At 37.2% G+C, this 26,115-nt stretch overlaps 1 protein-coding gene across 1 annotated transcript in view; it reads left to right on the top strand.

The window, feature by feature from the left end:
• KCNU1 (potassium calcium-activated channel subfamily U member 1) overlaps positions 1-26,115 on the top strand; it is a 148,824-nt gene that overhangs the window by 48,483 nt on the left and 74,226 nt on the right. Inside the window, 4 exon segments of the mRNA XM_042936667.1 lie at positions 427-539; positions 893-961; positions 4,497-4,586; positions 4,721-4,818. Coding sequence (XP_042792601.1) covers positions 427-539; positions 893-961; positions 4,497-4,586; positions 4,721-4,818 — 370 coding nt within the window.

The raw sequence follows: 26,115 nt of genomic DNA, 5'->3' as shown, positions 1-26,115 counted from the left end.
TGGTATATGGCTAGTCAGTAGAAAACTAATATGTTAAAAAAAACAATCTTGAATAGCCATATCCATGGAGAGACAATTTAGATACCATATTATCCTTCTTATCTTACTGTTACTGACTCAAAAACTAGTCTATCTTGCTGAAATTATTAGAAAAATTCCAGTTTTCAACAAGGAGTCTTGAATGCCATCTGGGAAGAAATCAAGTCATGATGCTTTTACTTCATTCTGAACTCTCTAGTGTAAATAGTAAAGATGTATGTTAGAGTTTAAGTTCTTCCTTTCTTCAGTTAACCCCAGGACAAATCTCTTTTTTATGACTTAAGCACAACGAGCGCTGGTTTGCTGCCTAGCAGGATATACAACTTGAATTATAATATCCCATATTGCATGGCATTGTGCTTCATGTCACATGATTGTGTATTCCAGGTTTTTCCTAAACAGCCCTGGCAAAAACATTTCTTGAATGGCCTGAAGAACAAAATCCTGACTCAACGTCTCTCTGATGACTTTGCTGGAATGAGTTTTCCTGAAGTTTCCCGGTAAGTTAATAGAAATAACTTTCCTCATTCTTCTTGAAGTGACATTCTTTTGACAGTGCTCATTCGGGGCTCACTGTAGGCCAGGCTCCATGGTAGATGTTGAAGATGTGGGAATGAACATGCCTGAGTCTCTACAACCTAGAACTTTGCAGTCTGTGTGGGACAGTTTTGTGTCTGTCACAGTCATCATGTGGGCTGGGACTTACTTTAGAATGGATTCCACATTTGGGAGGGTCTTCCTCTGCTGAGGTACTAGTGTTTTCCTAGACACAGAGCACAAAGTGTTGGTCATGTTCTTGTGAATTAGCACCCTGCCACCCTCTTTCCTCACAATTACATGTCTTCCTTCCTAGGCTCTGCTTTGTGAAGATGGGACTCATGCTGATAGCCATCGAACACAAATCCTTGTTTCATGGTTGCTGGTACCAATGAGACTTTGAATCTCTTCAGTTTTTTTTTTTTTTTTTAAGGAGAATCTTTATGATTAAGACTTTTACAAAAATACAGCCATAACTAAGGTTTTGCCATTTGTTGAGAGCCAGCCTGTTGGACACCCAGTCTGCTGTGGTGCACTTAGTACTGTCTCTAGTGACTGGGGTTAGAATCTAATGATTGGGGTTAGAATGGTTATCCTGGTGGGTAAGCAGGTACTTTGCCTTTGTTGTTATGGCCCTCCCCAAGTTCTCATGAGCAGGAGAGAGAAGTGGTCTCCTTCTCATATCTGTTCCTTTTAATGTATTACCAGATATTCTAAGTCTTGACCATCAAATAATACTAAGAGTTAAAATTATTTATGACAGAAGATGCTCCCACAAATTGTAGCCTTAGAAAGTGAGCTACAAAATATGGCAAAATAAGAATTTGGCCTACTGAACAAAGTATGCTATTGGTAGGGTGGATAAAAGAAAGAAGTAACATTATTAGATCAATGGAATTTCTTGAAAACCTATAATGGATAATATGAGAAGTAAGATAGTTTATCATGTAATGAAAAAGAAAATCCAGAACAAACAGAGAATCAGCTACAATGATACAGAGATAAAAGATACTAAAAAATAAGAAAAACTAGAGGATTAAGTGGGATGAGGAACAAGAAAGAATATTATACTGGCTTGTGTGTGTGTGTTTTTAGTGGAAAACTAAGTTGAATTAAATTGGAATCAACAGAATAAATTCTGATCCTGATTATGATTTGCTGGCCCCATGGCACTGGAGAAGTGTCCATCTTCTGTAAAATGAGGAAGTCATTCCAGCTCTAAAACTGTCATTACCAGGAGCCTTAGAATTACAGGGAAATATTAACAGTTCAATAAGTTTGAATGATAGCAGATGGACTACAGAGGGCTAATTTTATATGAAACGTTGAAAAGAAAAATTGAAGTATAGAGGATTCAGAATGTAACTGTGCTAAAGAAGTGAGTAGGGTACTGTATGAAGGAAGTCACTAAAGAGAGAATAACAAATAGTATTGTCTGGCTGTCTATATTCTAATTAACAATCCTGCTATACTCAAGAAAGTCTCGAAATCTAATCCTTGGACAAATGGCTCTTCTTCCGGAAATAGGTCATGGTAAAAAAAGATGGGAGTCTTAGAACCATAACCCAGGCAGTTTGGGTTTGAGACTAGCTCAGAACCTGATCAAGTTTGAACGTTTTTGGCCTTCAACAATCTGGACTATGTAGTAGAATTATTTGCAAAACTTTCAAAGCATATAGATTCCAAAATCCCACTTCTTAACTCTATAAAATTAAAATCTCCAAGGGTGGAGCCAGAGAATTTTTAAAGTTCCTGATACAGTCACTTTATTCACTGGGATTTGGAAACTGCTGGACCAAATGGTCTTTGAGACCCTTTCCAACTTTAACATCCTCGATTTTGTTAAACTTTATTATTAGGATGACTATGGGACAGACCAGAAACATGACCATTTATTATGTAGCTAATGTCCACATATATTCAAATGTCCTGGTGCTGTTTACTACCCAGCATGCAACTACCCTCATGAAAGAGGAACCTGCTCCAACTTAAATTTAATTTTGTTTTCTCACCGAAGAGTCAGGTGAATCAAAAGGATTAAATCCTGATATGGATAATAGCTGTCTTTACACCTTTACTAGTTTATGACCAACAGTGCTGTAGGCACTTTACTTACATAAACTCTTGAATCTTTACAACAATGGGTAGAATTCTTAGTCCCATTTTATAGAAGAGGAAGATGAGGCCCCGAAAAGTTAAATAATTTTCCCAAACTCACACCAGTCCCAAGTGGCAGAGCCAGAATCTGAACTCAGCCTGGCTCTGGGGACAGTGCTTCTGCTCACTATGCTGTGCTAACTCCACCACAGCCACAAAAGGAAGGAAAATAGGGTATCTCAATGGCTGGGGTTTTAGACTAGTATATAGGAAAAACTGGTGGGGGGGGGGGGGAACCTATCTTTTCTCATCTTTTATTTTCTCTTCTCATTGATACACTTGAATAGACTTTAAAACTTGGAAAAGCCCTCGATAATCATCAGGATTTGTCTGAGAGGATAATTTGTCATCTGCTAAGAGATAGAGCTGGATCTGGCCCCAGTCAGATAATGTTCTAAGTTTGTTCCAGTAAGGAACATTCTTTGAGAGAGCAACTGGCCATGATTCATGGAGGGGGTATGGGAAAAGTTTGGAAAAATCTTCAACGGGAGTTCACCTCTTCTTTCAAATGTCACCACAGATATTATCATGACAGTATCTTCATAACTAATTATTTAATATGACTTCAGAAGATGCCCCTTTAAAAATAGGAGATAAGAAGATACAACTAAGTTTATGCTTGCTGGCTAGTGAACATCAACCAGGGTTATTGGGGTAGGGGCACAAATCCATGTTCTTTTCCTTTCAAAGTTAAAATGGTTTGTTCTGCTCATTAATATCAGTCAGTGCATTTTTGAAAATGCCATCCAGTATCTCAGGTAACAAACCACCTCAATACAGCTATTCAGCATCTTTCTACTCTTGGCATAGGGTGGAAGAGGTTTTGTGGTGAAACCCCTTTTATTTTTGTAAGGCTCTTACATTTGCACATTACTTTGGAGTGCCCTAACAACAGAATAAGCATTCCAAAATTAAGACTTGACTTCTTTCCAATGTTAATATAAAAGGTTTGCGTTTTAAAGGTGGGAAGAAGTACTTTCATTATGCACAATTGAAGTGATCGGAGTTTCAGGGTTATAAGACCTCACCGTGCTGGAGGTCTGAATTAAAGGAAATAAAAACGGGATATCTCAACAAATGGGGAGAAGTGTGAGGAATTCAAATAGTCATAATGTAGTACTGCATCAAGGAGTATCATGGATAAAATTTGTAAGATGTCATTTTCAAACACACAAACCATAAGAAAATAGAAAATCAAAGCATTCATGTAGCGGTAGAAGCTATTCAGGTGGTTCCTGCTCTCAAAAATCTTGCAATCAAGATAGAAAAAAAAGTGAAGTCAAAAGAAATACATAAGTTCAAAAATTACATAGGCAAGCAAAAGGAGCCTTTGAATCCAGCTGGTTAACTAGACATCATTTACTTTTACAGGGCGAGTAGCCTAAGGATAAACACCACTAGCATGACCGTAAGATTTTCAACTGTGTGGCCGTGGCATTGGATAGCCTAAATTAGCAAGGCTTCATGCATCTTAGTTGGTTTGCCCATTTCAGATTCAGGACGCAGTCCAGCTCAGCTGGACTCAGCTCAGCTGCGTGCAACTCAGCAATCGCGTTGTGACGTGGCTCCCTTCTAGATATTTAGCAGCAATCAAAGAAATATAGTCAAATTCACTTTTTCTACTGTGTTTGGCTGTAGTTGCGGATGGGGTCCTATTAACTCTATAGCTTAGAGAATCCATTGGTTATGACAGAATGAAACACCAATTATTGCCACAGAAATTAAAGGGGGGAAATTCCTGTGTTTTTATTTTCTATTTCCAGTGGTCTGATGCTAAATCCATCTGCAGAAGTTAAACTGCGTAAGAACACATTAGGGTTCTTTATTGCTGAATCTTCAAAGGAAGTCATAAGGTAATTTTTTTGTTACTTTAGGGGAGAAAGTCCTAAGGCAAATGCAACTTAACGGCAGACAGACTGAGCCAGTGCCACGCTTCCTTAGTGTTAAGCCTCACATAAGTCATTCTTCATTTGCTTTCATTGTCCAGAGCCGCCTTTTACTGTGCCAAATGTCATGGTGATGTCTTCATTCCTGAGCTAATTGGAAAATGTAACTGCAAAACCAAGATCCAGCGACACTTCCCAGGTAACTGCACTTTATATCTGGTTGCCCTCAGCCCAGCTTCCAGGGGCATGGCCAAGGAAAGAGGAGAGGTTCCCCCCTCTTAAAAGATAATGCCCACTTGAATTTGGCCAAGAAGGGGCAGATATTTCCCCACTGGGCATACAAGACCTGAGAATCAGTCTTTTAGAGCTGGAAGAAATCTTACTAGTTATCTAGTTAGACTCCTTCACACACAGGCAAGTGAGTACCAAGAGATTCAGTAGCGTGCAAAGTCCCAGAGCTAACTGGAGGTGCTTCCCGACTTCAGTCTCAAAGTTCATTCAGCCTGTATCCGACTGCTTGGTTGGCCATAGGCCACCTCATGGCCACTCTTATAAAAATTATTGCCTTACATTTACTTGACAAAGAACATTGTATAAATTTAAGGTGTGCAACATATTGAGTTGATATATTTATATTGCAAAATGATTGCCATTGTAGCTTTAACACCTCTACTGTGCTACATTATTATCATTTCTTCCTTGGGAACAATACCATCCCTTGAGTATTCTGTTTCCTTAATGGATAATAGGGGGGTTAAAATTTACTCATTTTGACACAGTGATGAAGAAATGTAACTTTTTATTCTGTCTCTACATGAACCCAATAGCTTACCAACAACCTTTCCCACTTAATAGCAGTAAAAGAGAAATGAATCTCAAGCATTCATGGTAACTTCCTCCCTTGTGGCTTAAAACTTAGTCTCTTCCAGGTACAGTAAAATTCTATGAGTAAAATCCTTAGTGTTTCAGCAATTAAACTTAATTCAAAATTTGAATTTCCTATCAGGACTTTTCTTATCTCTAAGATTATCTTCCCCTTCTCCCCAGTATTCTATTTAAATGCAGGAGTAAATTTGCTTAACATCCTGGTTGTTCTTGTAGTGGATAGCAAGATACCCTTTCATACAAGTCCTTACCGGTTCCTGAGGTGCCTCATTCCCTTGATAAGTGTCAGCTTCTGTGACCTCTGCATCAATAACCAGTGTCAGCTCCTCCTGGCTTTGGGTCACCTTCTGTCATTTGTTACTAAAATCTATCATCCCTACTATAGCCTCAGGTCTTGAGGTCTGAAGCATCCCTTTTCCTGTATCCCTAGGCTTTTCATTCCATATGTTATTTTGATCCCTCAGCTGTTTGGGATTTTTCAGTCTCCTGGTATACATATGTCTGTCAGGAGGTGGGAGCCCTTTCAGGCCTTCTCTCTGCTTAAACACACGTGCTGGCTCGTCTCCTCCTCAGTAACCACCTTGCACTGTTCCTAAACCCTCCTCCAAGGACACAACACCAATGAAAATGAAACATATGAACACCATATGAAACACCATATGAAAATGGAAACACATTTCTCATTTTCCCCTTTGCACACCACAAAACTATCATGTTTCCCTTGTCTAGCCCCTGCTCACCAACCTGAGACACAAGCTCTGTGTGTTGGGGATGGGGGGGAAGGGACTGGGTCCCATCTGAGAGATCCGGTCTCTTATCATTTTTTATAATAGCTTTATTGAGATATAATTTAAATACCATCAAGCAAATACTTTTAAAGTGTACAACGATTCAGTGGTTCTTAGTACGTAAGCAGATTTGTGCAACTATCAATACAAATTTAGAACATTTTCTGTACCTCTCAAAGAAACTCCACACCCAATAGCAGTTACTCATCCCATCTGCCCACACTCCTCACAGGCTCTAGTCTACTTTCTGTGTCTTAGGTTTACCTGTTTGGGCCATTTCATGAAAAGGGAATCAGACAGCATGTGGCCTTGTGTGTTGGGCACCTTTCACTTAGCCATGCTGTGGCATGTGTCAGTACCTCATTTCTCTTTATGGCTGAACAGTATCACATTGGATGGGTATATTTCATTTTGTTCATTCATTCATCTGTTGCTGGGCATTTGAATTGTTTCTACCTTTTGGATATTGCAGATAATGTTGCTATGAATATTGGTGCACAGATACCTGTTTGAGTTCCTGCTTGCAATTTTTTGAGTATATATCCATGAGTAGGATTGCTAAATCAAATATTAATTCTGTGTTTCATTTTGTGAAGAACCCCCATATTGTTTTCCATAGTGGCTACATCATTTCACATTTGCACAAGCAGGACACAAGAACTCCAATTTCTCCACATCCTTTTTTTAAAAATGATTTTCCCTTTAAAAAAAAAAAAAAGGATAGCCATCCTAATGGGTTTAAATTGGTATCTTATTGTGGTTTTAACTTGAATTTTCCTAATGGCTAATGAGGTCGAGCATCTTTTTATGAGGATCTTACTGGCCATTTGTATATCTTTGAAAAAATGTCTATTCAAATCCTTGAACCATTTTTATATAAGGGTATTATCTTCCTAATATTGAGATGTATATGATCTTTGTATATTCTAAATACATGAAATGTATATTCTGCCAGTATTTTCACCAATTTTGTGGTTTGTCTTTTTATTTCATCATATAATTCCTACATTTTGATGAAGTCCAATGAAGTAGTTTTTCTCCTGTTGCTTGTGTTTTTGTGGAATATCTAACCTGAGGTCATAAAGATTTACTCTGATATTTTCTTCTAAGAATTTTGTATTTTTAGCTCTTATATGTAGGGTGGTGATCTCTTTTGAGTTGATTTTTGTGTTTGATGTAAGAAAAAGATCCAACTTCATTTTTTTCACTGTGGATATTCAGTTGGCCCAGCACCATTTTCTCAAAACATTTCCACATTGAACTGTTTTGGGTACCCTTGTCAAAAAACAATGGATTGCAAAAATGTGAGTTTATTTCTGGGTCTCAATTTTATTTCATTGCTCTGTACATTTAGCTCTACAATGACTTGACTACTGTAGTTTTATATTAAGTTTTGAAATTGAGAAATATGAGTCTTCCAAGTCTGTTATTTTTTTTCAGTATTGTTTTGATTATTCTGGGTCCCTGTATTTCTTTATGAAAATTCAGATAAACATTTCAATTCCTACAAAGAAGGCACCTGGGATTTTGATTGACATTGTGTTGAATATGTAGGTCAATTTTGGAAATATTGCTATCTTAATAGTAACTCTTTGACTCATGAACATGTGATGTCTTTGTATCTACTTGTATCTTTAATTTCCTTCAACAATTTTCTATAATTTTCAGATAACAGGTTTTAGACTACTTTTGTTCAATTGATTCCTAAGTGTTTTATTCTTTTTAGTGCTATTATAAATGAAATTGTTTTCTTGATTTTGTTTGCAGATGATTCATTGTTACTGTATAGAAATACAATTGAATTTTGTGTATTGATCTTATATTCTGCAACCTTGCTGAACTTGTTTTTTTAGCTGTAATACTTTTTTTGATGGCCTTTTCTTTCTTTTTCTTGTCTAATTGTCCTGGAATAATCTCCAGGACAATGTTGAATAGAAGTAATAAGAGCTTATATCCCTGTTTTGTTCCTGACCTTAGGGAGAAAGCATTAAGTATGATGTTAACTGTAAGTTTTTCATAGATGCTCATTATCTGGCTGAGGATATTCTTTTCTATACCTAAATTCCTCAGGGTTTTTTTTTTTGTTTGTTTGTTTCTTTTCTTGATTTATAGTGGTTTTGATCTTTGTCAAATGCTTTTTCCTTTTGGAGATAAACTTGTGGTTTTTGTCTTTTATTCTGCTGGTAGAATATATTACATTAATTGATTTTATATATTAAGCCAACGTCCTAATTGGTCATACTGTAAAACCCTTTCCATATCTGCTGGATTTGATTTGCTAGCATTTTGTTGAGGAATTTTACATCTGTATTCAATACAGATGTTGGATGGTAGTTTTCCTTTCTTTGGGGGAGTGATTTCTTTGTCTGATTTTGGTGTCATTGTAAATTTGGCCCCAGAGAATATGTTGGGAAGCATTACTTTTCTTTGATATTTTGGAGGCATTTGTGAAGGATTAGTGTGAATTCTTTTTTAAACATTTCATGCAATTTTACCAGTAAAGCCTAACTTCATTTTTTTATTATTAGTTCAATCTCTTTACTTACAGATCTATTCAGATTTTCTGTTTCTTCTTGAGACAGTTTTGATGGTTTTGTCCTTCTAGGAATTCATTCATTTAATCAGTTATCAAATTTGTTGACAGGCAAAGTATTGTATACATATATATTCCCTTATAATCCTTTTCATGTTTGTCATGTCAGTAGTAACATCACCCCATTAATTGATGATTTTTGTTATTTGAGTATTTCTTCATTTTTGAGGCCAGTCTTGCCAAAAATGCTTGTCAATTTTGTTTGGGTTTTTTAATTTATTTTTTCTACTATTTTTCTTTTATTTAAATGATGTATAATTGTTATTATTTACTTCTTTCAACTTGATGTGGGTTAATTTTCTTTTCTCAATGTCTTAACATGAAAGGTTAGATTACTACATTGATTTTCGATCTTTTTTTCTTTTTTAATAAGTAAAGGAATTAACATCAATAAAATTCTCTCTAAGCACTCTTCAGGGACATGTTGTATTTGTGATGTTTTGTGTTTTCATTTTCATTCATCTAAAAGTATTTTATAATTTCACTTGTGATTTTTTGGGAGGGAGGACCCACTGGTTATTTAGGCATGTGTTGTTTTTATTTTCACATATTTGTGAATTTCTATAATTACTTTATTACTGATTTTTCATTTCATTTCATTGTAGTTTAAGAGAATACTTTGTATGATTTAAATCTTTTTAAATTTTTTGATACTTATTTTATGGACTAGTATATGATCTATCCTGAACAATATTCAATGTATACTTGGAAAGGCCATGTATTTTTCTGTTGTTGGGTGGAATGTTCCATAGATATTTGTCAGGTCTAGTTGATTTATAGAATTTTTAAAGTTTTCCATTTCCTTGCTAATAGAACAATTGATAGTTGTCCTATCTATTACTGAAAGTGGGCTATTAGTGTTCCAGTTATTGTTGTTGAATTGTCTATTTCCCCATTTAAATATGTTAGATTTTGCATCATGTATTTTGGATTTCTATGGTTATGTGCCTCTGAGTCTGTTATATCTTCATGGTAGATTAACCATTTTATCATTATAAAATGTCTTTGTTTTTAGTAATATTTTTGAATTACTATTTTTGTATTATGTATTAAGTTCTATTTTGTGTGAAATTAGTATAACCACTCTAGCCCTCTTTTGATTACCATTGTCATAAAATATATTTTTTCATCCTTTTTCTCTCAATCTGTTAATGTCTTTGAATCTGAAGTATATATCTTGCATGCAGCATAGAGTTGGATCATGTCTTTTTTTTTTTCCATTTGCCAGTCCCTCCTTCTTTATTGCAGAGTTTAATCCTTTCACATTTAATGCAGTTACTGATAAGTTAGTATTTACATCTGACATTTTATGTTTTTTCATGTTATATCTTTTTTCTTTTTTTAATACTTTCTTTAAAATTTACATTTTAATTGGTTAACATACAGTGCAATATTGGTTTCAGGAGTAGAATTCAGTGATTCATCACCTACGTACAACACTCAGTGCTCATCACAAGTGCCCTCCTTAGTACCCATCACCCATCTAGCTCATCTCCTACCTACTTCCCTCCATCAACCCACAGTTTGTTCTCTATCATTAAGAATCTCTTGTGGTTTGTTTCCCTGACTTCTTTCCCTCCCTTCCCATATGTTCATCTGTTTTGTTTACTAAATTTCGCAAAGGAGTGAAGTAATATGGTATTTGTCTTTCTCTGACTGATTTGCTTCACTTAGCATAATACACTAGCTCCATCCATGTCATTGCAAATGGCAAGATTTCATTATTTTTGATGGATGAGTGATATTACCATTGTATGAATGTGTGTGTGTGTGTGTGTGTGTGTGTGTGTGTGTGTGTACACTCCAGTTTTGTACACCCATTAGCGGACATTTGGGTTCTCTGCATAGTTTGGCCATTTTTGATACTGCTACTATAACATTGGAGTGCGTGTACTCCTTCAAATCTGTATTTTTGGGACCTCTGGGTAATATCTGGTAGTGAAATTGCTGCAATGTAGGGTAGTTCCATTTTTAAATTTTTGAGCAATCTCCATACTGTTCTCCAGAGTGGCTGCACCAGTTTGCATTCCCAACAACAGTGCAAGCAGGTTTCCTTTTCTCTGCATCCTCATCAAAACCTGTTGTTTCCTGTGTTGTTAATTTTAGCCACTATTACAGGTATGAGGTGATATCTCAATGTGGCTTTGATTTGGATTTCCCTGATGATGAATTATGTTGAGCATCTTTTCATATGTCTGTTAGCCATGTGAATATCTTCTTTGGAAAAGTGTCCGTTTGTATCTTCCACCCATTTCTTAAGTGGGTTATTTGTTTTGGGGTGTTGAATTTGATAAATTACTTACAGATTTTGAATCCCAACCCTTTGTTAGATATGTTGTTTACAAATATCTTTTCCCATTCTGTAGGCTGCCTTTTAGTTTTGTTCATTGTTTCCCTCACTGTGTAGAAGCTTATTAACTTGATGAAGTCCCAGTAGTTCACGTTTGCTTTTGTTTCCCTTACCTTCAGCAACATGTCTAGTAAAAAGTTGGTCTGGCTGAGGTCAAAGAGGTTGCTGCCTGTGTTCTCCTGTAGGATTTTGATAGCTTGCTGTCTCACATTTAAGTCTTTTATCCATTTTGAATTTATTTTTGTGTATGGTGTAAGAAAGTGGTCTAGTTTCATTCTTCTGCATGTTGCCATCTAGTTTTCACAACACTGTTTCTTAAAGAGACTGTCTTTTTTACATTGAATGTTCTTTCCTACTTTGTCAAAGATTAGTTGACCGTATAGTTGTGGATCCATTTCTGGGTTTTCTATTCTGTTCCATTATACTATTTGTCTGTTTTGTGCCAGTACCATACAGTCTTGATGACTACAGCTTTGTAATGTAGCTTGAAATCCAGAACCGTGATGCCTCCAGTTTTGTTTTTCTTTTTCAGGATTGCTTTGGCTATTCAGGGTCTTTTGTGGTTACATACAAACTAGGATTGTTTGTTCTAGCTCTGAAAAAAAATGCTGGTGTTACTGTGATAGGGATTGCTTTAAATGTGGAGATTGATTTTGGTTGTATAGACATTTTAACAATGCTGTTTTTCCAATCCATGAGCATGGGATGCTTTTCCATTTCTTTGTGTCCTCTTCAATTTCTTTCATAAGTGTTCTATAGTTTCCAGAGTATAGATCTTTTACCTCTTTAGTTAGGTTTCTTTCTAGGTATCTTACTATTTTTGGTGCAATTGCAAATGTAAATGATTCCTTGATTTCTTTTTTTGCTGCTTCACTATTGGTGTATAGACATGCAACAGATTCCTGAATTGATTTCATATCCTGTGACTTTGCTGAATTCATGTGTTATTTCTAGCAGTTTTTTTGCTGAAGTCTTTCAGGTTTTCTACATAGTATATTAATGTCATCTGCAAATAGTAAAAGTTTGACTTCTTCCTTTCCTATTTGGATGCCATTTATTTCTTTTTGTTGTCTTATGGCTGAGGCTGACTTCCAGTGCTAGTGCTAGGTTAAATAGTAAGGTTAGGTGACATCCTTGTCTTATTCCTGACTGTAGGGGAAAGGCTCTCAGTTTTTCCCCGTAGAGGACAATATTAGTTTTGGGTCTTTCGTATGTGGCCTGTTGAGGTATGTTCCATCTGTTCCCACTTTGTTGAGGGTTTTTATCAAGAATGGATGCTATATTATGTCAAATGCTTTTTCTGCATCTATTGAAATGATCATATGGTTCTTATCCTTTCTTTTGTTAATGTGGTTCATCACTTTGACTGTTTATGGATATTGAACCAGCCCTTCAACCCAGGAATAAACCTCACTTGATCACAGTGAATAACTCTTGTAATGTACTGTTGATTTTGATTTGCTAGTATCTTATTGAGAATTTTTGTATCCATTATCATCAGGGATGATGGCCTCTAATTCACCTTTTTAGTGTAGTCTTTGTCTGGTTTTGGAACCAAGGTAATGTTGGCTTTGTAGAATGACTTTGGAAGTTTTCCTTCTATTTCTATATTTCAGAACAGTTTGAGAAGAATAGGCATTAATTTTTCTTTTTGTTCAAATTTTCTATTTCTTCCTGTTTCAGTTTTAGTAGTTTGTGAATTTCTAGGAATTTGTCCATTTCTTCCAGATTGCCCAGTTTGTTACATATAATTTTTTGTAGTATTCTCTTATAATTGTTTATATTTCTGTGGTGTTGGTTGTGACCTCTCTTTCAGTCATGATTTTATGTATTTGGGTCTTTTTTCTTTTTGATAAATCTGGCTAGGTAATTACCAATTTTGCTTATTCTTTCAAAGAAGCTACTCTAAGTTTTGTTGATCTGTTCTACTGGTTTTCGGTTTGTTTCTGTATCGTTTATTTCTGCACTAACCTTATTATTCCCTTCTTCTGTTGGCTTTAGGCTTTATTTGCTTTCTTGCAATAAGCCTGGATTGCAATATACTTCCCTCTTAGGACTACTTTTTCTTCATCTCAAAAGTTTTGGACTGTTATGTTTTCATTTTCATTGACTTGCATGTATTTTTTTTTAATTTCTTCTTTAATTTCCTGGTTGACCCATTTATTCTTCAGTAGTATATTCTTTAACTTCCATGTATTTGAGGGATTTCCAAATTTTTTCTTGTGGTTGACTTCAAGTTTTGATCTGAAAATATGCATGGTATGATCTTGATATTTTTGTACCTGTTCCGGCCTGATTTGTGACCCAGTATGTGATGTATTCTGGGGAATGTTCCACGTGTGCTTGAAAAGAATGTATATTCTGCTTCTCTGAAATGTTCTAAATATATCTGTTAAGTCCATCCGGTCCAGTGTATCATTCAAAGCCATTGTTTCCTTGTTGATTTTCTGCTTAGGTAATCTGTCCATTGTTGTAAGTGGTGTGTTAAAGTCCCTTATTATTTTTGTACTATTATCAATGAGTTTCTTTATGCTTAATTTATCTATTTATATAATCCAGCTGTCTTAAGAAATCCAGCTTTCTTTTGATGTCCATTAGTATGATAGATGGTTCTCCATCCCCTCACTTTCAAGCTGCAGGTGTCTTTAGGTCTAAAATTAGTCTCTGGTAGGCAGCATTATAAATGGATCTTGCTTTTTTGTCCATTCTGATACTCTACGTGTTTTGATTAAAACATTTAGTCCATTTACATTCCGTAATGATTGACCAGTATGAATTTAACACTATTGTGTTAAATGTAGAGTTGGTATTTCTGATGATGCTGTCTGGTCCTTTCTAGCCTTTGTTGCTTTTGGTCTTTTTTTTTCCTCCACTCAAAGGGTCCCCCTTAAAATTTCTTATAGGACTGATTTAGTGGTCACAAACTCATTTAATGTTTATCTGGGAAACTCTTTATCTCTTCTTCTATTCTGAATGACAGCCTTGCTGGATAGAGTATTCTTGGCTGCTAGAGTATTCTTTTCCCATTCAGCACGTTGAATATATCTTGCTAGTCTTTTCTGGTCCTCCAAGTTTCTATGAACAGATCTTCTGTGTACCTAATCTGTCTTCCCTTAAAGGTTAAGGACTTTTTTTCCCTTGCTTCTTTCAGGACTCTTTCCTTGTCTGTGTATTTTGTGAATTTGAGTATGATATGTCTTGGTGATGGCTGGCTTTTATTGAATTAATGGGAGTTCTCTGTGCTTCTTGGAGTTTGATGTCTGTGTCCTTCCCCAGATTAGGGAACTTTTCAGCTATAATTTGCTCACATAATCCTTCTACCCCTTTTTCTCTCTCTTCATCTTCTGGGAGTCATATGATAAGAATGTTATTATGCCTTAAGCTGTTGCTGAGTTCCCTAAATCTACCTTAATGATCTCTGACCTTTGTTTCCTTCATCTTTTCAGCCTCATTATTTTATAATTTTGTCTTCTGTATCCTTAATTCACTCCTCTGCCTCATCCATCCTCATTTTAATGGTCTCTATTTGGGTTTGCATCTCAGTTATAGCATTTTTTTTTTTTTTTTTTTTTTTTTTTTTAAATTTTTTTTTTTAACGTTTATTTATTTTTGAGACAGAGAGAGACAGAGCATGAATGGGGGAGGGTCACAGAGAGAAGGAGACACAGAATCTGAAACAGGCTCCAGGCTCTGAGCTGTCAGCACAGAGCCCGACGCGGGGCTCGAACCCACGGACCGTGAGATCATGACCTGAGCTGAAGTCGGACGCTTAACCGACTGAGCCACCGAGGCGCCCCTCAGTTATAGCATTTTAAATTTTGGCCTGACTAGATTTTATTTCTTTTATCTCTGAAGAAAGGGATTCTCTGGTATCTTCTATGCCCTTTTCAAGCCCAGATAATATCCTTATAATCACTGTTTTAAATTCTAGTTCAGACATTTTACTTACACCTACTTTGATGAAGTCCCTGGCCATCATTTCTTCCTGTTCTTTCTTTTGAGGTGAATTCCTCCATCTTGTCATTTTGGAGGAAGAAACAACAACAACAACAACAATAACAATAATTGAATGAAGTAAAAATTTAAAAATTAAAAAAAAACAAATAAAGGAAACTAGATCCTAAGTGTGTTTTGGTCTACTTGTTAAGAGAAGCTTGATAGAACAAAAAGAAAAGATAAAAGAATAGGAAAAAAAATAAAAAATTTTAAATAATAAAATTTTAAAAAGTAACATAAAAGATTTTGCTCTTTCTGTATCCAAAAAAAAAAAAAAAGAAAGAAAAATAACAACAAAAGCAAAACAGAAGCAACAACAACAAAAACCAACAAACATATGAACCATCAAACAAACAAAACCCAAATGAAGCTAGATCCTATTTCCCCTAAAGCTGAAACTTTGCAGCAGTCTATGATCAGAAGACTAAGCTCATGAAAGGGATTTGTGTTGGTCTTCTGGGGGAGGGACCTTCTGTTCCTAGTCTCAGGTAGACTTGCCCTAGAGGAGATGTGCCTGGCAGGCACAGGGAGCAAGGTTTCGTGTAATGGCTCCATTCTCCACTTGGTGGCACTGTTCAGTTCACTGAGGTCTATCAGTGTTGGTGGGCTACTGGTGAAAATGTCTTCGCCCAATTCTCTAGTCTCTGGAGTGGGAAGTTCACGCCCTCACAGCCAAGAGGTCAATTACACCCCTCCTGTGTCTCCCATTTCCATCAGCTCTGTGCCTTCTTCCAGTCTGTGTCTGAGCTGTCGGCCTACCAGGGGGCACTTCCCTTCAGAGTTTTTTCTTAGGTGTGGCTGTGGTTCAAACCCAACACTTCAGAGACCCCCCTCCTCCACCCCCAACAGTTCAGTCCTGGAGTGATCCTCTGGGGAAGGTTCTCACATATGGTGGCTGGTACCAGTTTGTCCTAGGAAATCCATGTAAGGGCAGGGGCTCAGAGTTTATGGTAAATCACAACGCACTGCCATCAGCAGGGCATACTCTCCTCAGCTGGCATCTTTGTTTTTGTATGGGTGAAAACGGCAGCTTAATGGAGCTAGGTCTTTTGCTCATGGAAAGGCATATCACCTCTACCAAATACACTTCAAGCAGGGGAAGTTTTTCTCCTTGTGTGATCCAAGGGATCCTCAGATTGTACTGCCCACTCCCAGGGCTCTGCCCTGCTTCCTTCAGGAAGCACCACCAGGAGATGAGCTTGGAAACTTCAGACTCTGTGCTCTGCCATTCATAAAAATCTGGTGGTATTGAAATCCTCTTGTTTTTCCCCCATCAGTGGTTTTGGGGTACAGTTTTCTTGTGCAATCTCCTGTGCATGTTTTCACTCTTTTTCTCTAGCTACTTTCAGGGGGTGTGCTTTCTTGTGCAAACCCAATGCTCTGCTTTCTCTCCCCCTCTGTCTTTCTCCTTTCCACAAAAAGGGCTTCCTCCCCTCTGTGGCACTGTGGTTCTTCTCTCCCGCAGTTCACCTCTCCACACCACAAACCTGCTGCTTTCCCTCCCTTGAATTATGCAGATTGTTCTGTTAATCCTCATATCGATTTCCTAGGTGTTGAAAATGATTTGACATTCATCTAGCTGTCTTCAAGGAGGAGACAAGTCCTGGGTCCTCTTACTACTCTGCCATCTTAACTCCTCCTTTCTCATACCTGTTTTGTTTCTTAAGTCATTTACTACTTCCTTCTATTGTGTTAGATATTTTCTAGTCCACCATTTTAATTCTCTGCCATTTATTTACATATATATTTCTTTTTCATTATTTTCTTGGTAGTTGGCCTGGGGTTTGCTGTTAACATAACAATGTATAGTAATCCTGTTTGGATTAATGCCAAATTAATTTCTGTAGTATACAAAAACTATGTTTTTATATGTAATTCTATTTCTTCCCTTTAGGTTATCATTACAAATTATATCTTTATATATGTGTACCCATCAGCATAGCCTAGCAGTTGTTGCTTTGTATATTCATCTTTTGTTTAGGTTTATTTATTTTTGAGAGAGAGAAAGAGAGAGATCACAAGTGGGGGCAGAAAGAGAGAGGGAGACACAATCCTAAGCAGGCTCCAGGCTCTGAGCTGTCATAACAGAGCCAGACATGGGGCTTGAACTCACAAACTGAGAGATCATGACCTGAGCCGAAGTCGTATGCTTAACTGACTGAGCCACCCAGGTGTCCCTGTATATTCATCTTTTAAATCAGAAATAAAAGCGGTTACAAACAAACAAAAACCCCTCTGTTTTATTTTATATTACTTATGTAAATATACCTTTACCAGTGCTCTTCATTTCTTCATGAAGATTTGAATTACTGCCTGGTGTGCCTTTTATTTCAAATCCAAGGACTCTTATTAATATTTCATATAGGGCTTGTCTAGAAGCAATGAACTCTCTAAGTTTTTGTTAGTCTTAAAATATCTTAATTTATCTTTCATTTGTGAAGGATAATTTTATCAGATATAGAATTGTTTCTTGTTTTTTGTTTTGCTTTTTTTTTTCATTCAGGACTTCAAATATGTCATCCTACTGCTTTCTGGCCTCCATTGTTTCTCATGGGAAATTAGCTGTCAATATTATTGAGAATCCTCTGTACATGATGAGTCACTTCTTGCCTCTTTGAAGATTCTCTCCATTTCTTTGGGTTTCAATAGTTTATGAGGTGTCTAGGTGTAGATCTTTTGGAATTTATACTGCATAGAATTTTGTGAGCTGCTTAGTTGTGTAGACTAATGTTTTACATGTAATTTGAGAAGTTTTTGAACATGATTTATTTAAGAATTCTTTCCACCCTTTCTCTCCTCTGCATCTGCACCTCCCATTAGGTAGGTGTTAGTACATTTATATGACATCTCAGAGGCTCTCTTAGGCTCTATTTTTCTTTATTTTCCTTTTCTTCTGTCACTCAGACTGGGTAATCTCCCTTGACCTATATTTGAGTTGCCTGATTCTTTCTTCAGCATGCTCAAACTTGATCTCAAATTACACTGTCTTTTCTTTATTTCAGTTATACTTTTCAACTCCAGGATTTCTATTTTTTAATAACTCTTAAATTTTTATTGATATTCTCTGTTTTATGTTGTTATGTATTTCTTTAGCTGTAATTTTTATTTCTTTAGCTGTAATTTCCCTTAATTCTCTGAACATACATAAAATAGCTTTTGATAGATTTAAAGTTGTTGACTAATAAATGCAAGTCCTGGATTCCCCAGGGACAGTATCTATTGATAGCCTTTCATCCTGTATGTAGATAGTACTTTGCTGTTTCTTTCCATGTCTCATAACTTTTATCAAAAAGTAGACATTGAAAATACTATAATGTGGTAATTATGGAAATCCGATTTCACCCACCTCCTTCCCCAGTGTTTTTTGTTGTTACTGCTTATTATAGTTGTCATTGTTTGTTCAGTGACTTTTATGAACTAATCCTATAATGTCTGCATCTTTATCATTTGTGGCCACTGAATTCTCTACTGTGTTAGTTGAACAACCATGTAAAATTGGACAGAGATCTTGTTTAATACCTGCAACCAATAAGTCTCCCAGTATTTGTCAAGGGATTCCATGTTTTTGCTGAGGCATGCCCTCAATATTCAGCTAGGCAGTTGACAGCTCTGCTTCAGCTTTTGCCTCCTGCTTACACAGAACATCAAGTCAGTTATAGGTGAGTGCCTAGGGCCTTCTCAGCATGTATACTTCTGTACACAGTCCTGAAGTCCTGGGCATGTGTGTTGTTGTTTACATTACTATTCCAGAGTTTTTCAAAGTCCGTATGGACAACTCAGTCCTCAGTTTCCCCTTTAAACTTCTTGTAGTCTGTTGTTTGCCCTATCTTTTATCCATTGCCTTAAGCAGCTGTGATATTAAAATGTGTCATACAGCTCACTGAGTAGAGGATTTTAGAACTAGGTAAGTTCAAATAAGGTTGAAAATATAAGCCATTCAAGTAGGATCATCCAGGGAACCACCACACAGGTCTAATAAGGACTCTTCTTTGGAAATAAGGCTTTGAAAGAAATGCGGTTCTACTCTGCTCCCTCTGGCACCAGGAATATGGGACATTACTTTTTAAGGACACTGATTAGCTAGAGAGTTGGGGATGGGACTAATATAAGTTAAAACACCACAAATATTTCTAGTTTTACTGAGATTTATTTTTCTTGATTGAATGGTTTTTGGGTCACTGCTGGTTAGTTTTCAGAATTCTGAAAAAAATTTATCCTGACCATTTTTGTCAGTTTATTTTTTGTTTTTATGGAGAGGCAAACTTTCCAAAGTCTTTACCATTTGGGGCTGGGGGTGTCTCATTTTCATTTTTGAAAGATAGTTTTACTGGGTATAAAATTTTTGGTTGACCGTTTATTTCAACACGGTGAATATGTTATCCCACTTCCTTTTAGCCTTCATTCTTTCTGATGAGAAGTCATCTGTTAATCCCATTGGATTTCATTTGTAAATCAAGTTTTGTTTATTCCTTGCTGCTTTCAAGAGTTTCTTCTTATATTTGACTTTCAGCATTGTTACTGTGATATGTTTGTGTCTGGATATCTTTGTTTATCATATTTGGAATTCATTGATATCTTCAGATGTATAATGTAATAGACTAAGTAATGGCCACCAAAGATATCCATACCCTAATCCCTGGAAACTGTGAGTGTGATTTTCATATGGCAAAAGAAACTGCAGAAATTTGCAGATTATATTAAGGATCTTGAGATGGGCAGATTAGCCTGCATTATCTATGTGTAGTCTAATTATAATTATAAGGGTGCCTATGGAAGGGAGGCAGAAGAAGGAGATTTAACTACATACACAAGAGAAAAGGGCTTGTGGTAAAAACAGATGTAAGCTGATTCAGAGAGAGAAATTGTTGTGCCACTGTCTTTGAAGCTGGAGGAAGGGGCCACAAGGCAAGGAATACAGAGAGCCTCAAGAAACTGGAAAAGGCAAGGAAATGGATTCTCCCCTAGAATTTCTGAAAGGAATTTAATGCCTTGATTTTAGTCCAGGGAAAATTACTTCAGATTCTAAACTCCAGAACTGTAAGAGAATAAAGGAATGCTTTTTTAAGCCACCAAATTTGTGGCAATTTGTTACAGCATTCATGGGAAAATAATACTGGCATACCCCTTTTTATTGTGCTTCACTTTAGTGCACTTTGCAGGTTTTGCATTTTTCACAAATTGAAATTTTGTGGCAACCCTGCATCCAGCAAGTCTGTTGGCACTATTTTTTCCAACAACATTTGCTCACTTCATGTTTTTGTGTGACATTTTGGTAATTCCTGCAATATTGCAAACTTTATTGTGTATGTATATATGTATACTTTTTATTATTTTATGTATATAAATATATATATATATATATATATATATATATATATATATATATATATAGTGATCTGTGATCAGTGATATTTGATGTTACTATTGTAATTGTTTTGGGGTGCCATGGACCGTGCCCATTTAACACATATAACTTAATTGATACTGTGTGTGTTCTGATTGCTCCACTGATGAGTACTCCATTCCTTCTCCTTTGGCCTCCTTATTCCCTGACACACAATATTGAAATTGAGCAAGTTAATAACCCTATAATAGCTTCTATATGTTCAAGTGAAAGGACAAGTCAGTTGATGCAGGAAAGTTCATTGTTTTATTTTAAGAAATTGCCACAGACACCCCAGCCTTCAGCAGCCACCACTCTGATCAGTCAACAACCATCAGCGTCAAAGCAAAACGCTTCACCAGCAAAAACGTTGTGACTCATTGTAAGCTCCGATGATGTTTAGCATTATTTAGCAATAAAGTATTTTTTTAATTAAAGTATGTACATTGTTTAGACATAATACTGTTGCACACTTAGACTATTGTTTAGCATAGACATAACTTATACGTGCACTAGGAAAACAAAAAATTCATCTGACATGCTTTATTGTGATATCTGTTTATCACAGTAGTCTGGAACCAAACCCACAATACATCTGAGGTGTGCCCATACTTGTAGGTTAGTATTTTTCATCAAATTTGGGAAGATTTTATTCATTATTTATTTGAGTCTTTTTTTCTGCTTCTTCATCTCTCTCTCCTCCCTCTTATTGGTCCTGTCTTTACATGTATATGTTACATATAATGTGAATCCACATTTTTCTGGAACTGTTTATTTTTCTTCATTATTCTCTCTCTCTGCCTGTCTCAATCTATCTGTCTCCCTCTCTCTCCCTCTTGCTTTTACTCTTTTGGAAAGCAGTCTCTATCAATCTGTCGTTTTATTTGCTAATTTTTTTCTTCTGGCAGTTGAAATCTATTGTTGGGCCCTGTGTTCATTTCCATTCGCTACTGTAACCAATTACCACAATTTAGTGGCTTAGTTATAAATTAACATTTGTCATATGTTATGGGGTCTGGCAGCATGGCTGTGTTTCTTTATGGAAGTTCTAAGGAAGAATGAATGGCCTTGCTTACTCAGGTTGGAGAGGCTGCCAGCACTCCTGGGCTCATGGCCCCCTTCTGTCTTCAAAGCCAGCAATGTCTGGTCAGGTCTTTCTCATGTCGCATCGCTCAGATTCTGCTTCCATCATTACGATTACCTTTTTTGACTCTGAATCTTCTGCCTCCCTGTTCCATATTTAAGGAACTTCTGTGGTTACAATGGACCCACCTGGATAATCCAGGAAAATCTTTCAAGGTGAGCTGATTGGCACCTTTAATTCCATTTGCAACCTTGAATCCCTCTTGCCATATTGAGCATATTCACAGGTTCTGGGGATTAGGACATGGACATCTTTGGGGGAAGGTGTATTTTGTGCCTATCATAAGCTCCTTGATGTGTCTCCTAGGCCTGTCATACCGAAGTCTGAAGCTGAGGTATCATCAGGGACACACTCCCTCCGAAAGCTCTCAGGGAGAATCATCCTTGCCTCTCCCAGCTTCTAGAGGCTGCTGGTGACCCCTTGCCTGTGGTAGCATCACTCCAGTTGGACTCCATGTTCACATGGCCCTTTTTCCTGTGTCTCTCTTCCATGTCCGTGTGTTCTCTTCTTGTTTTAAGGACACCGGTTTTGGACTTAGAACTCACCCAAAATCCAGGACGATTTCACTTTGAGATTCTTAACTAATTACATCTGCAAAGATTTAAGGTCACTATAGCAGGCAGCTTGGATGGCCATAACAAAATACCACAGACTGAGTGGCGTAAACAGTAGGAATTTATTTTCTCACAGTTCTGGAGGCTGGAGGTCCAAGATCAAGGTGCTAGCCAGCTCAGTTCCTGGAGAGATGTCTCTTCCTGACAGGTAGCTGGCCACCTTCTCACTGTGTCCTCACATGGCAGAGAGTGAGCTCTGGTCTCTCTTCCTCTTTTTATAAGGATACTAATCCTAAATTACTTATTTAGCGTAATTACTTCCGTAAAGTCTCCATCTCCACATATACTCACAATGGGAGTTAGGGCTTCAACATGTGATTTGGGAAGGACACAATTCAGTCCACTGCAGTCACATTCTGAGCTTCCCAGTGGACATGAATTTGAGGGGACACTATTCAGTCCATTAACCCTTCTAGTGAATAATTAACTTCAATTAGCGTACTTGTCAACTATAGAATTGCCGTTGTTTCCTTTTTGTAAAAAATTGTTTATTGTTATTGTCTCTTTGAAGAGACATTGTCATCATGCTTTCCTTCTTGAATCATCATTTTTTAAAGTTCTTTGAACATATTTATAACAGCTGCTCTGAAGAGTTTGTCTACTGAGTCTGACATCTGTGTGTGTGTGTGTGTGTGTGTGTGTGTGTGTGTGCATGTGTGCGCGCACGTTTGTTTTAATAATGTTCACTACTTACGTTGTTTCACTGAGGAACAGATCTGTGGAGCTGCTCATGTTACCATTCCACGTGCAGAACTAAAGGCTCCATCTTAACCTTGGCTTTATTTTCTCTGAATCTTTCAATTTCCGCATGAAAATCTAACACCATTTTGGGCATAAAAAGAAGCTATTCCTATGTGATTTCCTGAAATCCCTGTTGTCTGTAGGGTTGCCACTGAATGCTTAAGTCTGAAGATTGCTAATTAAATAGACTTCAAAGCCCTATTTTGGATTCAGAAGCTAAACACTGACTCTTACTGTGTCCTATAAACGATGAATCTTTCCAGAGGCAAGGGATGAGGCTGAATAAATAGGAGAAATAATCCTGTTAAAGAAAGGAGTGAAGAAAGAGAAAAAAACAATATGTTTAAAGCATCCTTTCACTACACATGTCTTTAGAATATATGAAAATCTAGCAGGGTTTCATGTAGTAGATGTGTTCCTGTAAACACAGTGTACAAACTTTTGCAAGCACAGTGTATACACTCCTGTGCACACACTTCTGTCAGTCATTTTGCAAAACAAAACTGTTTTATAAAAATTAGTAATCACTACTCTATTTAGCCAGCTTTTATGTGTGGTTTTATTATATATATATTTTTTTAAATTTTTTTTTAACATTTATTTATTTTTTTGAGACAGAGAGAGACAGAGCATGAACGGGGGAGGGTCAGAGAGAGGGAGACACAGAATCCGAAACAGGCCCCAGGCTCCGAGCTGTCAGCACAGAGCCCGACGCGGGGCTCGAACTCACAGACCACGAGATCGTGACCTGAGCCGAAGTCGGCCACTTAACCGACTGAGCCACCCAGGCGCCCCTATTATATATTTTTTAAAACAGGAAGTTGCTCTAGTATAAAGAGGGAAAGATTTTTGCCTAAATAGAAAGGCTTGGCGATCATATTTGTAGATATGCCAAATTTTACCCACTTCTGTAACATGCATTTAATAGTATCTAGGGAGTAAATTAGTAAGACTTATACTCTAATGTTTGAGCTTTTCTGTAGTTATCACAATTCTCAGAATATTTGATTTTTCTTATAATAGGATCATTTCTTCTTCTTGCCCAGCACTAATCCTCAGTCACCACTCCTGCCATGCCTATTCCCTGTGTCCAGGAGAACTTTATCAAATTATCTGGTACACAGATGCTCGAATAGTAGGCAGCTGTTCTTGACTTTGTTTGCCAGACGATGGCAGCAGAGTACCAGGAAATGCTCATGGATCTGGAGGCTAGGGAGTAGGCTTGTGTGGGGAATTTGAATCCAGAGAGAGCTCTCAAGGAAATGTTCAGAAGAGAACATCACCATAGAAGGGGGCTCTTTGGCCTCATAGAAAAGTCATGATAGTATGTGGAGATTCTCCCAGCGAATTAACCTTCAAAAAGGGCTTAGGAATTTAGCAGTAGATGACAAAATAGAAAAATTTTCTGACTTTGGATTAGTACAAATTTCAGGTTGAATATTTCATGTTTCAGAGCCAGATGAAGAGTATCCCCAGTCCACTCTTTTCTAATAACTATCTCTTTCTTGAGCTAATTGAGTTTTCTCAGTCCCACCAATTTCTTCCTCCTACTATGCTAATTGAGAGTTCAGAAGACCTGAATGCCAACGACCACTGATTAGCTGTGATTTAGGGAAGACGTGCTATCTTTTTGGAGTCTCTGTGTTATTTCCAAGCCAGGCGGTTCTTGTCATCCCTGTGGCCATTTTCAATTCTGATGTTCCATGATTTATAATCCCTCTTTCCTTTGATCATTTCCGCTTTTTTTTTTAAATTTTTTTTTAACGTTTATTTATTTTTGAGACAGAGAGAGACAGAGCATGAATGGGGGAGGGGCAGAGAGAGAGGAAGACACAGAATCGGAAGCAGGCTCCAGGCTCTGAGCCATCAGCCCAGAGCCCGACGCGGGGCTCGAACTCATGGACCGTGAGATCATGACCTGAGCTGAAGTCGGATGCTTAACCGACTGAGCCACCCAGGCGCCCCCACTTCCGCTTTTTAAAACTGGAACCACACCAGAGATTCTCCACTTAAATTCATAAGCTTAACGTTTTAGAGAGGCAGCCCAGTGTGAAGAACATGGATTCTGCATTGGCCACCTCTTAGCTGTGTGACTTTAAGCAAATTATTTAAGCTCTCATTGTGCTTCAGATTACTATAAAATGCTGATGACAATATTACATCTCTCAGAAGACTAAATGAGAATATTAACACATAAAGCGTATACAAATGGAGTATATTAACATAAAAAGCATTAAGACCAGTACCTGGAAAATAGTAAGTATATGTATGTTAATTATCATATTACCCGTGGGAATATAAACTCAAAAAGAATCTGATTATTTCTTTTCTCATCAATGAAATGCAGATGAAATAAGAATTAGCAGAGAAGTCCTAGCAGATTATACTTACTTTAACCCATTCCCTGATGTTTTGGGGTTCAGAGCAGGAAGACCAGTAGGGCTAGCCTTCAGATCAGGAGGACTTGTCTTTCTGTTTTTCTGCTTACTATAGTTAGGTAAATTATTGGGCAGGAACTTCTCCAGCCCTAACTATACAGTTCACTGCCTGCTATTTTACCACTGAAACCTCTGAAGCCTCCAGTCTTAGAGTAGGTGTCCTCTACCAGGGTAAGGAGGAGCTTTCACAGATCTTTGTTTGCAGTGGGGTGGAGGAAATGAGCAGTATGAAAATGGCCCTGAGGAAAGTTGTTTCCAGATTTCCCTAATCTCTACCGCAGAGCACTGTTTTAGAGTCCTCATTAAAGTGTTAATTTTTGCAGTGGAGTCACACCTAAAGAAGAAGGGAATCACTAAATGGAGATTGGAGAGAGGATGTGAAAGAAGTCAGGGACAGGAAGCAATGATATGAAATGGTTTGGATCCATGGTCCAAACTTGAATGTACCCTACTTCACAGTTCTCTTTAGATTTGGCCCTGGGTCACTTTTTTCATAAACATCCAAGACTAAATGACCTTGTTAAGACAGGAGTCACCCCAGACAGTGTTTCCGAGGGAGGAGAA

The sequence above is a fragment of the Panthera leo genome, chromosome B1 (assembly GCF_018350215.1).
Source record: "Panthera leo isolate Ple1 chromosome B1, P.leo_Ple1_pat1.1, whole genome shotgun sequence".
NCBI lineage: Eukaryota > Metazoa > Chordata > Mammalia > Carnivora > Felidae > Panthera > Panthera leo.
Note: the sequence above shows the minus strand (reverse complement) of the source record. Positions and strands in the feature narration are given on the sequence as shown.